Genomic DNA, 11,179 nt, shown 5'->3' with positions numbered 1-11,179 from the left:
GTGGGGCGATCCGAGGAGCTCATGGATGCAGCATTAATATCCTGTTACCTGTCCTTTTGGGCCAATCAGAGAGGAGCTCTGTAATCAGTCCCAGATAATAATCCGTCTTCTTTAATTTATTGAAGAATGTAGGATCACAAATCATTTTCAGTCTCTGATAGGATCAACATTCAGATGATTTTAATCTCCTGCTGTGACGAGCATGATCTCGAATCACTTGATTTCCCTCTGTGGCCTGCTGCTGTAGTTTATGTGGCCTGCTGCTGTAGTTTATGTGGCCTGCTGCTGTAGTTTATGTGGCCTGCTGCTGTAGTTTATGTGACTGCTGTAGTTTATGTGGCTGCTGTAGTTTATGTGACTGCTGCTGTAGTTTATGTGACTGCTGCTGTAGTTTATGTGGCCTGCTGCTGTAGTTTATGTGGCTGCTGTAGTTTATGTGACTGCTGTAGTTTATGTGACTGCTGTAGTTTATGTGGCTGCTGTAGTTTATGTGGCCTGCTGCTGTAGTTTATGTGGCCTGCTGCTGTAGTTTATGTGGCTGCTGTAGTTTATGTGACTGCTGTAGTTTATGTGGCTGCTGTAGTTTATGTGGCTGCTGTAGTTTATGTGACTGCTGCTGTAGTTTATGTGACTGCTGTAGTTTATGTGACTGCTGCTGTAGTTTATGTGACTGCTGCTGTAGTTTATGTGGCTGCTGTAGTTTATGTGGCCTGCTGCTGTAGTTTATGTGGCTGCTGCTGTAGTTTATGTGGCTGCTGTAGTTTATGTGACTGCTGCTGTAGTTTATGTGACTGCTGTAGTTTATGTGGCTGCTGTAGTTTATGTGACTGCTGCTGTAGTTTATGTGGCCTGCTGCTGTAGTTTATGTGGCCTGCTGCTGTAGTTTATGTGGCTGCTGTAGTTTATGTGGCCTGCTGCTGTAGTTTATGTGGCTGCTGTAGTTTATGTGGCTGCTGTAGTTTATGTGACTGCTGCTGTAGTTTATGTGGCCTGCTGCTGTAGTTTATGTGGCCTGCTGCTGTAGTTTATGTGACTGCTGTAGTTTATGTGGCTGCTGTAGTTTATGTGGCTGCTGCTGTAGTTTATGTGGCTGCTGTAGTTTATGTGACTGCTGCTGTAGTTTATGTGACTGCTGCTGTAGTTTATGTGACTGCTGCTGTAGTTTATGTGGCCTGCTGCTGTAGTTTATGTGGCTGCTGTAGTTTATGTGGCCTGCTGCTGTAGTTTATGTGACTGCTGCTGTAGTTTATGTGACTGCTGCTGTAGTTTATGTGGCTGCTGTAGTTTATGTGGCTGCTGTAGTTTATGTGGCCTGCTGCTGTAGTTTATGTGACTGCTGCTGTAGTTTATGTGGCCTGCTGCTGTAGTTTATGTGACTGCTGCTGTAGTTTATGTGACTGCTGCTGTAGTTTATGTGGCTGCTGTAGTTTATGTGGCTGCTGTAGTTTATGTGGCCTGCTGCTGTAGTTTATGTGACTGCTGCTGTAGTTTATGTGACTGCTGCTGTAGTTTATGTGGCTGCTGTAGTTTATGTGGCTGCTGTAGTTTATGTGACTGCTGCTGTAGTTTATGTGGCCTGCTGCTGTAGTTTATGTGACTGCTGCTGTAGTTTATGTGACTGCTGCTGTAGTTTATGTGGCCTGCTGCTGTAGTTTATGTGGCTGCTGTAGTTTATGTGGCTGCTGTAGTTTATGTGGCTGCTGTAGTTTATGTGGCCTGCTGCTGTAGTTTATGTGGCTGCTGTAGTTTATGTGACTGCTGCTGTAGTTTATGTGGCTGCTGTAGTTTATGTGGCTGCTGTAGTTTATGTGACTGCTGCTGTAGTTTATGTGGCTGCTGTAGTTTATGTGGCTGCTGTAGTTTATGTGACTGCTGCTGTAGTTTATGTGACTGCTGCTGTAGTTTATGTGGCTGCTGTAGTTTATGTGGCTGCTGTAGTTTATGTGACTGCTGCTGTAGTTTATGTGGCTGCTGTAGTTTATGTGGCTGCTGTAGTTTATGTGACTGCTGCTGTAGTTTATGTGGCTGCTGTAGTTTATGTGGCCTGCTGCTGTAGTTTATGTGGCTGCTGTAGTTTATGTGGCCTGCTGCTGTAGTTTATGTGGCTGCTGTAGTTTATGTGACTGCTGCTGTAGTTTATGTGGCCTGCTGTAGTTTATGTGACTGCTGCTGTAGTTTATGTGACTGCTGCTGTAGTTTATGTGGCTGCTGTAGTTTATGTGACTGCTGCTGTAGTTTATGTGGCTGCTGTAGTTTATGTGGCCTGCTGCTGTAGTTTATGTGGCCTGCTGCTGTAGTTTATGTGGCTGCTGTAGTTTATGTGGCCTGCTGCTGTAGTTTATGTGGCTGCTGTAGTTTATGTGGCCTGCTGCTGTAGTTTATGTGACTGCTGCTGTAGTTTATGTGGCTGCTGCTGTAGTTTATGTGACTGCTGCTGTAGTTTATGTGACTGCTGTAGTTTATGTGACTGCTGCTGTAGTTTATGTGACTGCTGCTGTAGTTTATGTGGCTGCTGTAGTTTATGTGACTGCTGCTGTAGTTTATGTGGCTGCTGCTGTAGTTTATGTGGCTGCTGTAGTTTATGTGACTGCTGCTGTAGTTTATGTGACTGCTGCTGTAGTTTATGTGGCTGCTGTAGTTTATGTGGCTGCTGTAGTTTATGTGGCCTGCTGCTGTAGTTTATGTGACTGCTGCTGTAGTTTATGTGACTGCTGCTGTAGTTTATGTGGCTGCTGTAGTTTATGTGGCTGCTGTAGTTTATGTGACTGCTGCTGTAGTTTATGTGGCCTGCTGCTGTAGTTTATGTGACTGCTGCTGTAGTTTATGTGACTGCTGCTGTAGTTTATGTGACTGCTGCTGTAGTTTATGTGGCCTGCTGCTGTAGTTTATGTGGCTGCTGTAGTTTATGTGGCTGCTGTAGTTTATGTGGCTGCTGTAGTTTATGTGGCCTGCTGCTGTAGTTTATGTGGCTGCTGTAGTTTATGTGGCCTGCTGCTGTAGTTTATGTGACTGCTGTAGTTTATGTGACTGCTGCTGTAGTTTATGTGGCTGCTGCTGTAGTTTATGTGGCTGCTGTAGTTTATGTGACTGCTGCTGTAGTTTATGTGGCTGCTGTAGTTTATGTGGCCTGCTGCTGTAGTTTATGTGGCTGCTGTAGTTTATGTGGCCTGCTGCTGTAGTTTATGTGGCTGCTGTAGTTTATGTGACTGCTGCTGTAGTTTATGTGGCCTGCTGTAGTTTATGTGACTGCTGCTGTAGTTTATGTGACTGCTGCTGTAGTTTATGTGGCTGCTGTAGTTTATGTGGCTGCTGTAGTTTATGTGACTGCTGCTGTAGTTTATGTGGCTGCTGTAGTTTATGTGGCCTGCTGCTGTAGTTTATGTGGCCTGCTGCTGTAGTTTATGTGGCTGCTGTAGTTTATGTGGCCTACTGCTGTAGTTTATGTGGCTGCTGTAGTTTATGTGGCCTGCTGCTGTAGTTTATGTGACTGCTGCTGTAGTTTATGTGGCTGCTGCTGTAGTTTATGTGACTGCTGCTGTAGTTTATGTGACTGCTGTAGTTTATGTGACTGCTGCTGTAGTTTATGTGACTGCTGCTGTAGTTTATGTGGCTGCTGTAGTTTATGTGACTGCTGCTGTAGTTTATGTGGCTGCTGCTGTAGTTTATGTGGCTGCTGTAGTTTATGTGACTGCTGCTGTAGTTTATGTGACTGCTGTAGTTTATGTGACTGCTGTAGTTTATGTGGCTGCTGTAGTTTATGTGGCCTGCTGCTGTAGTTTATGTGACTGCTGCTGTAGTTTATGTGGCTGCTGTAGTTTATGTGGCTGCTGTAGTTTATGTGGCCTGCTGCTGTAGTTTATGTGACTGCTGCTGTAGTTTATGTGACTGCTGCTGTAGTTTATGTGGCTGCTGTAGTTTATGTGGCTGCTGTAGTTTATGTGACTGCTGCTGTAGTTTATGTGGCCTGCTGCTGTAGTTTATGTGACTGCTGCTGTAGTTTATGTGACTGCTGCTGTAGTTTATGTGACTGCTGCTGTAGTTTATGTGGCCTGCTGCTGTAGTTTATGTGGCTGCTGTAGTTTATGTGGCTGCTGTAGTTTATGTGGCTGCTGTAGTTTATGTGGCCTGCTGCTGTAGTTTATGTGGCTGCTGTAGTTTATGTGGCCTGCTGCTGTAGTTTATGTGACTGCTGTAGTTTATGTGACTGCTGCTGTAGTTTATGTGGCTGCTGCTGTAGTTTATGTGGCTGCTGTAGTTTATGTGACTGCTGCTGTAGTTTATGTGGCTGCTGTAGTTTATGTGGCTGCTGTAGTTTATGTGGCCTGCTGCTGTAGTTTATGTGGCTGCTGTAGTTTATGTGACTGCTGCTGTAGTTTATGTGGCTGCTGTAGTTTATGTGACTGCTGCTGTAGTTTATGTGGCTGCTGTAGTTTATGTGGCCTGCTGCTGTAGTTTATGTGACTGCTGCTGTAGTTTATGTGGCCTGCTGCTGTAGTTTATGTGGCTGCTGTAGTTTATGTGACTGCTGCTGTAGTTTATGTGACTGCTGCTGTAGTTTATGTGGCTGCTGTAGTTTATGTGGCCTGCTGCTGTAGTTTATGTGACTGCTGCTGTAGTTTATGTGACTGCTGCTGTAGTTTATGTGGCTGCTGTAGTTTATGTGGCCTGCTGCTGTAGTTTATGTGGCCTGCTGCTGTAGTTTATGTGGCTGCTGTAGTTTATGTGACTGCTGCTGTAGTTTATGTGGCTGCTGTAGTTTATGTGACTGCTGCTGTAGTTTATGTGGCTGCTGTAGTTTATGTGACTGCTGCTGTAGTTTATGTGGCCTGCTGCTGTAGTTTATGTGGCCTGCTGCTGTAGTTTATGTGGCTGCTGTAGTTTATGTGACTGCTGCTGTAGTTTATGTGGCTGCTGTAGTTTATGTGACTGCTGCTGTAGTTTATGTGGCTGCTGTAGTTTATGTGACTGCTGCTGTAGTTTATGTGGCTGCTGTAGTTTATGTGACTGCTGTAGTTTATGTGGCCTGCTGCTGTAGTTTATGTGGCCTGCTGCTGTAGTTTATGTGGCCTGCTGCTGTAGTTTATGTGGCTGCTGTAGTTTATGTGACTGCTGCTGTAGTTTATGTGGCTGCTGTAGTTTATGTGACTGCTGCTGTAGTTTATGTGGCTGCTGTAGTTTATGTGGCCTGCTGCTGTAGTTTATGTGACTGCTGCTGTAGTTTATGTGACTGCTGTAGTTTATGTGGCTGCTGTAGTTTATGTGGCCTGCTGCTGTAGTTTATGTGGCTGCTGTAGTTTATGTGACTGCTGCTGTAGTTTATGTGGCTGCTGTAGTTTATGTGACTGCTGCTGTAGTTTATGTGGCTGCTGTAGTTTATGTGACTGCTGTAGTTTATGTGGCTGCTGTAGTTTATGTGGCCTGCTGCTGTAGTTTATGTGGCCTGCTGCTGTAGTTTATGTGGCTGCTGTAGTTTATGTGGCTGCTGCTGTAGTTTATATGGCCTGCTGCTGTAGTTTATGTGACTGCTGCTGTAGTTTATGTGACTGCTGCTGTAGTTTATGTGGCTGCTGTAGTTTATGTGGCCTGCTGCTGTAGTTTATGTGGCCTGCTGCTGTAGTTTATGTGGCTGCTGTAGTTTATGTGACTGCTGTAGTTTATGTGGCCTGCTGCTGTAGTTTATGTGGCCTGCTGCTGTAGTTTATGTGGCCTGCTGCTGTAGTTTATGTGGTTGCTGTAGTTTATGTGACTGCTGCTGTAGTTTATGTGGCCTGCTGCTGTAGTTTATGTGGCTGCTGTAGTTTATGTGGCCTGCTGCTGTAGTTTATGTGGCTGCTGTAGTTTATGTGGCTGCTGTAGTTTATGTGACTGCTGTAGTTTATGTGGCCTGCTGCTGTAGTTTATGTGGCCTGCTGCTGTAGTTTATGTGGCCTGCTGCTGTAGTTTATGTGACTGCTGCTGTAGTTTATGTGGCCTGCTGCTGTAGTTTATGTGACTGCTGCTGTAGTTTATGTGGCTGCTGTAGTTTATGTGGCTGCTGTAGTTTATGTGACTGCTGCTGTAGTTTATGTGGCTGCTGTAGTTTATGTGACTGCTGCTGTAGTTTATGTGGCCTGCTGCTGTAGTTTATGTGGCTGCTGTAGTTTATGTGGCCTGCTGCTGTAGTTTATGTGGCTGCTGTAGTTTATGTGGCTGCTGTAGTTTATGTGACTGCTGTAGTTTATGTGACTGCTGCTGTAGTTTATGTGGCTGCTGTAGTTTATGTGACTGCTGCTGTAGTTTATGTGGCCTGCTGCTGTAGTTTATGTGGCTGCTGTAGTTTATGTGGCTGCTGTAGTTTATGTGACTGCTGCTGTAGTTTATGTGGCTGCTGTAGTTTATGTGACTGCTGCTGTAGTTTATGTGGCCTGCTGCTGTAGTTTATGTGGCTGCTGTAGTTTATGTGACTGCTGCTGTAGTTTATGTGGCTGCTGCTGTAGTTTATGTGGCTGCTGTAGTTTATGTGACTGCTGCTGTAGTTTATGTGGCCTGCTGCTGTAGTTTATGTGGCCTGCTGCTGTAGTTTATGTGACTGCTGCTGTAGTTTATGTGGCTGCTGTAGTTTATGTGGCTGCTGTAGTTTATGTGGCCTGCTGCTGTAGTTTATGTGGCCTGCTGCTGTAGTTTATGTGGCTGCTGTAGTTTATGTGACTGCTGCTGTAATTTATGTGGCCTGCTGCTGTAGTTTATGTGACTGCTGCTGTAGTTTATGTGGCCTGCTGCTGTAGTTTATGTGACTGCTGCTGTAGTTTATGTGGCCTGCTGCTGTAGTTTATGTGACTGCTGCTGTAGTTTATGTGGCTGCTGTAGTTTATGTGGCCTGCTGCTGTAGTTTATGTGACTGCTGCTGTAGTTTATGTGACTGCTGCTGTAGTTTATGTGGCTGCTGTAGTTTATGTGGCCTGCTGCTGTAGTTTATGTGGCTGCTGTAGTTTATGTGGCCTGCTGCTGTAGTTTATGTGGCTGCTGTAGTTTATGTGGCTGCTGTAGTTTATGTGGCTGCTGTAGTTTATGTGACTGCTGTAGTCTATGTGACTGCTGCTGTAGTTTATGTGGCTGCTGTAGTTTATGTGACTGCTGCTGTAGTTTATGTGGCCTGCTGCTGTAGTTTATGTGGCTGCTGTAGTTTATGTGGCTGCTGTAGTTTATGTGACTGCTGCTGTAGTTTATGTGGCTGCTGTAGTTTATGTGACTGCTGCTGTAGTTTATGTGGCCTGCTGCTGTAGTTTATGTGGCTGCTGTAGTTTATGTGACTGCTGCTGTAGTTTATGTGGCTGCTGCTGTAGTTTATGTGGCTGCTGTAGTTTATGTGACTGCTGCTGTAGTTTATGTGACTGCTGCTGTAGTTTATGTGGCCTGCTGCTGTAGTTTATGTGACTGCTGCTGTAGTTTATGTGGCTGCTGCTGTAGTTTATGTGACTGCTGCTGTAGTTTATGTGACTGCTGCTGTAGTTTATGTGGCTGCTGTAGTTTATGTGGCCTGCTGCTGTAGTTTATGTGACTGCTGCTGTAGTTTATGTGGCCTGCTGCTGTAGTTTCTGTGGCTGCTGTTGTAGTTTATGTGACTGCTGCTGTAGTTTATGTGGCTGCTGTAGTTTATGTGGCTGCTGTAGTTTATGTGACTGCTGCTGTAGTTTATGTGGCCTGCTGCTGTAGTTTATGTGACTGCTGCTGTAGTTTATGTGGCTGCTGTAGTTTATGTGACTGCTGCTGTAGTTTATGTGGCCTGCTGCTGTAGTTTATGTGACTGCTGCTGTAGTTTATGTGGCCTGCTGCTGTAGTTTATGTGACTGCTGCTGTAGTTTATGTGGCCTGCTGCTGTAGTTTATGTGACTGCTGCTGTAGTTTATGTGGCTGCTGTAGTTTATGTGGCCTGCTGCTGTAGTTTATGTGACTGCTGCTGTAGTTTATGTGACTGCTGCTGTAGTTTATGTGGCTGCTGTAGTTTATGTGGCCTGCTGCTGTAGTTTATGTGGCTTCTGTAGTTTATGTGGCTGCTGTAGTTTATGTGGCCTGCTGCTGTAGTTTATGTGGCTGCTGTAGTTTATGTGGCCTGCTGCTGTAGTTTATGTGGCTGCTGTAGTTTATGTGGCTGCTGTAGTTTATGTGGCTGCTGTAGTTTATGTGGCTGCTGTAGTTTATGTGGCCTGCTGCTGTAGTTTATGTGGCTGCTGTAGTTTATGTGGCCTGCTGCTGTAGTTTATGTGGCTGCTGTAGTTTATGTGGCTGCTGTAGTTTATGTGGCTGCTGTAGTTTATGTGGCTGCTGTAGTTTATGTGGACTGGAGTCTGCCCTCATGTTTTCTGTTAGCTAAGAGTTGATATATCCCTGAAACCTAAATGTGTTAATACCATGTCTTTAAAAAGTTCAATAAAAGAATGTCGGATCAGTTTGTTTGAAGTAACGTTTAAAACACATCTCTCTTTTCAGGTGTGCCCTGCAGGTCCTGGATCTTTGTGGACTCCAGGGAGACGAAGGAGGGATGGGAGACCCCATGGGGGGCTGGTCTCTGACCGTGGCTCTCTGCACCATGGTGGTTCAGGCCGGAGCTGGAGCCCAGAGGGCGCAGAGGAGAGAGGGAGAGCGGGAGAGGAAAAGGTTCTCAGCGCTGGAGAGAGAGAAGGACGTGAAGAGAGAGAGGGCGCTCTGGAAGAGGGATCCTAACGGGGACGAGGGAAACAAGGACAGAGGATGGATCGGATCATACGGGACTCTGAGTGAAGAGGATCTGAGGAAAGGAGTCAGGAGGAGGATGGAGACGGACAGAAGAAGAGAAACAGTTCTGACGGGTTCAGGAGGAAGTCGGACGGAGACACAGGAAACAGACGTCGGCCATGTTGTGTTGGTGCACGTCAGGGCCGACCTCTTTGTGAACGCCCGCTCTTGGGAGCGCGTGCGTGCAGCTCTGAGCACATCGGGACCCCTCAAGCTTCAGTGCAGGTACCTCCGTGTGGAAGAGATCTCAGTGTCCAGCATCAAGACCCTCCTAGACCTGCTGCCCCGCCACGGTCTGCTGGGCATCGATGTGCGCTACAGCAGTCTGGGGGTGTCGGGCCTGGTGGAGCTGCTGCCTCTGCTCTCTGTGTTTCCTGCTCTGAGGTCTCTGCGCCTTCACTACTGTAACCTGGACTTCCGCAGAGACCACCCGGGTCAGGAGGAGGCCCTGAGGGACTTATCTCAGGGTCTGGCTCAGCTGCAAGAACTGCGGCGTCTCAGCCTCACTGCTCTGAGACTGCCTGGACAGCTGCGCGTTCTGCTCAGGTACGACCTGTTGTTCTATTTAAATACCAGTTTATAAATTCAATTACCACCAACTCTGAGCCCTAGTGGTTAAAATGGGTACTGCAGTCTAAATTCTAAACATCATAGAGAGCTGTCTCCCCCCCCCCCCCTCTCTAGAGTGGATGCTCACACAGGTCACCATGTGGTGGACTCTGAAGCTTCAGTGTTTATCCAGCTCTGCATGGGTCTGTAAACCTTTCTGTGTTCTAACCTCTCTCCATTTTTCAAAAGCATCTCCAATATTGATCCTAGTTTGAGCACGTTTCTGCTCGTGGAGCTTATTAGAAACATGCAGAGGCTTTTTAGGTCGGGTACAATCACTTCTATCTGAACCACTTCTCTTACCCGCTTCCATCGCTGCAACACCTGTTGACCTGATAACTGCTCTGATATCTGACAAACTGAGGGGCGTCCAAAACGACCGTGTGGGGGGTCGCCTTAAAAACGCCTACCTTCTCTGGTCCAAACAAATCCAGATCATTCAGGAGCAGAATCTAAAGTTAGAAGGAGGACATACTGGCTGCTGCATTGTTGTCAGAGAAGCCAGCACTTCAACATGTTTCCTTAATGATCAGATAGTAAGATACCTTTAACATCTCACTCTCTACACATCTCACTGAATGGAACTTTACAAACAACAGAATCCTCTATAGTAAATGTTTGACTTGATATTATTTTGATGTTCTTTTTCTTCTTTCTCTACAGCTCGCTGCCCCAGCCTCTGGAGATACTGGAACTTCCATATTTGAGTCTGAGCCCGGCTGATCTGTCTTATCTGTCCTGCAGCCATCATGTGTCCACGCTGCAGCAGCTGGATCTCAGTGAGAACCGTCTGGAGGAGAGCACCCTGCCCTCCATCCGCCGCCTCCTCTCCCAGGCGTCCTGTAGTCTTCAGCATCTTTCTCTAAGTGGGTGTGGCCTGACAGACGGCCTGCTGGCTCTCCTGCTGCCCTCTCTGGGAGGCTGCTGCGCTCTCAAGAGTTTAGCTCTGGCCCTGAACCCGCTCTCCATGGCGTGCCTCTTGGACCTGGTGAGGATGGCTGTGAGAATGCCCTCTCTGCGTCACCTCCTGTACCCGAACCCTCTGGAGGACTACCAGCCCGGCCTCCCCGACCTGCCCTCCAGCGCTCAGCTCTTAGACTGGCCGCTGGACGGAGCCACAGAGATCAACATGACCAACAGCCAGCTGAACCGGGTGCTGAAGGAGAGCGGGCGCTCCGGCCTCTTCCTCACCTGCGACCTGCTCAACTATGATAAAGACCTGGTGGACTAGAGCGGAGGGGAAGTTCGCCGACACACACCAGAGAAATGTCAACATTTGAATTGTATTGATTTCTGCTTTTTATGAAAACAGATAACTGCAAAAAAAGTCTTCAGTACAAACAGCGGTGAAGTGAGGCCACAGAGAGGCACAGATTTTTATAAACAGAATCCCGTCCACACGCTCCAGGAACCTCCTCGCTGTGAGGGGTCAGAGCTAACCACCTACAGCCTCCCGTACATCATGTGACCTGTGTGAATAACATCAACAACAACAAACTCTCAGTTTGATCTTTTTTAATGTCTGCTCGCTCAACGTTTGAACATTTATTTCTAAAGAAATATTAACGTTTGAATTCACTGAAAAAAAAACAACATATCTGGATGAATTCTCTGTAAAGAACTTTTTGATGCATATTTGTCTTCTTGAATATCTTTAAAAATTCCTGATTGTTTTTTCTGTTAATTGAATGTGTTTGTACCAACTCGTCCGTGTGCCATGAAATCATTTACATCGCGCCAGACGCAGAATAAATCCTCATAAAGTAACGTGTTGTTTCAGTCTAAAGTATCTGAAAATAAAGCTCTTTATCTTTACGGT

General features: G+C 46.4%; 1 protein-coding gene across 1 annotated transcript in view; it reads left to right on the top strand.

Annotated features, from left to right (window-relative positions):
• Nucleotides 1-11,127, top strand: part of si:ch73-174h16.4 (leucine-rich repeat-containing protein 14) — an 11,780-nt gene extending 653 nt beyond the window's left edge. The window contains exons 2-3 of the mRNA XM_061064395.1: nt 8,467-9,297; nt 10,024-11,127. Of these exons, the coding sequence (XP_060920378.1) occupies nt 8,467-9,297; nt 10,024-10,591 (1,399 nt within the window). The 3' untranslated portion in view covers nt 10,592-11,127. The remainder of the gene's footprint in view (nt 1-8,466; nt 9,298-10,023) is intronic.
• Nucleotides 11,128-11,179: the final 52 nt, after the last annotated feature.

This window comes from Labrus mixtus, chromosome 19, assembly GCF_963584025.1.
Source record: "Labrus mixtus chromosome 19, fLabMix1.1, whole genome shotgun sequence".
NCBI lineage: Eukaryota > Metazoa > Chordata > Actinopteri > Labriformes > Labridae > Labrus > Labrus mixtus.
The sequence above is the reverse complement of the archived record's forward strand: the minus strand, read 5'-3'. Positions and strand labels throughout refer to the sequence as shown.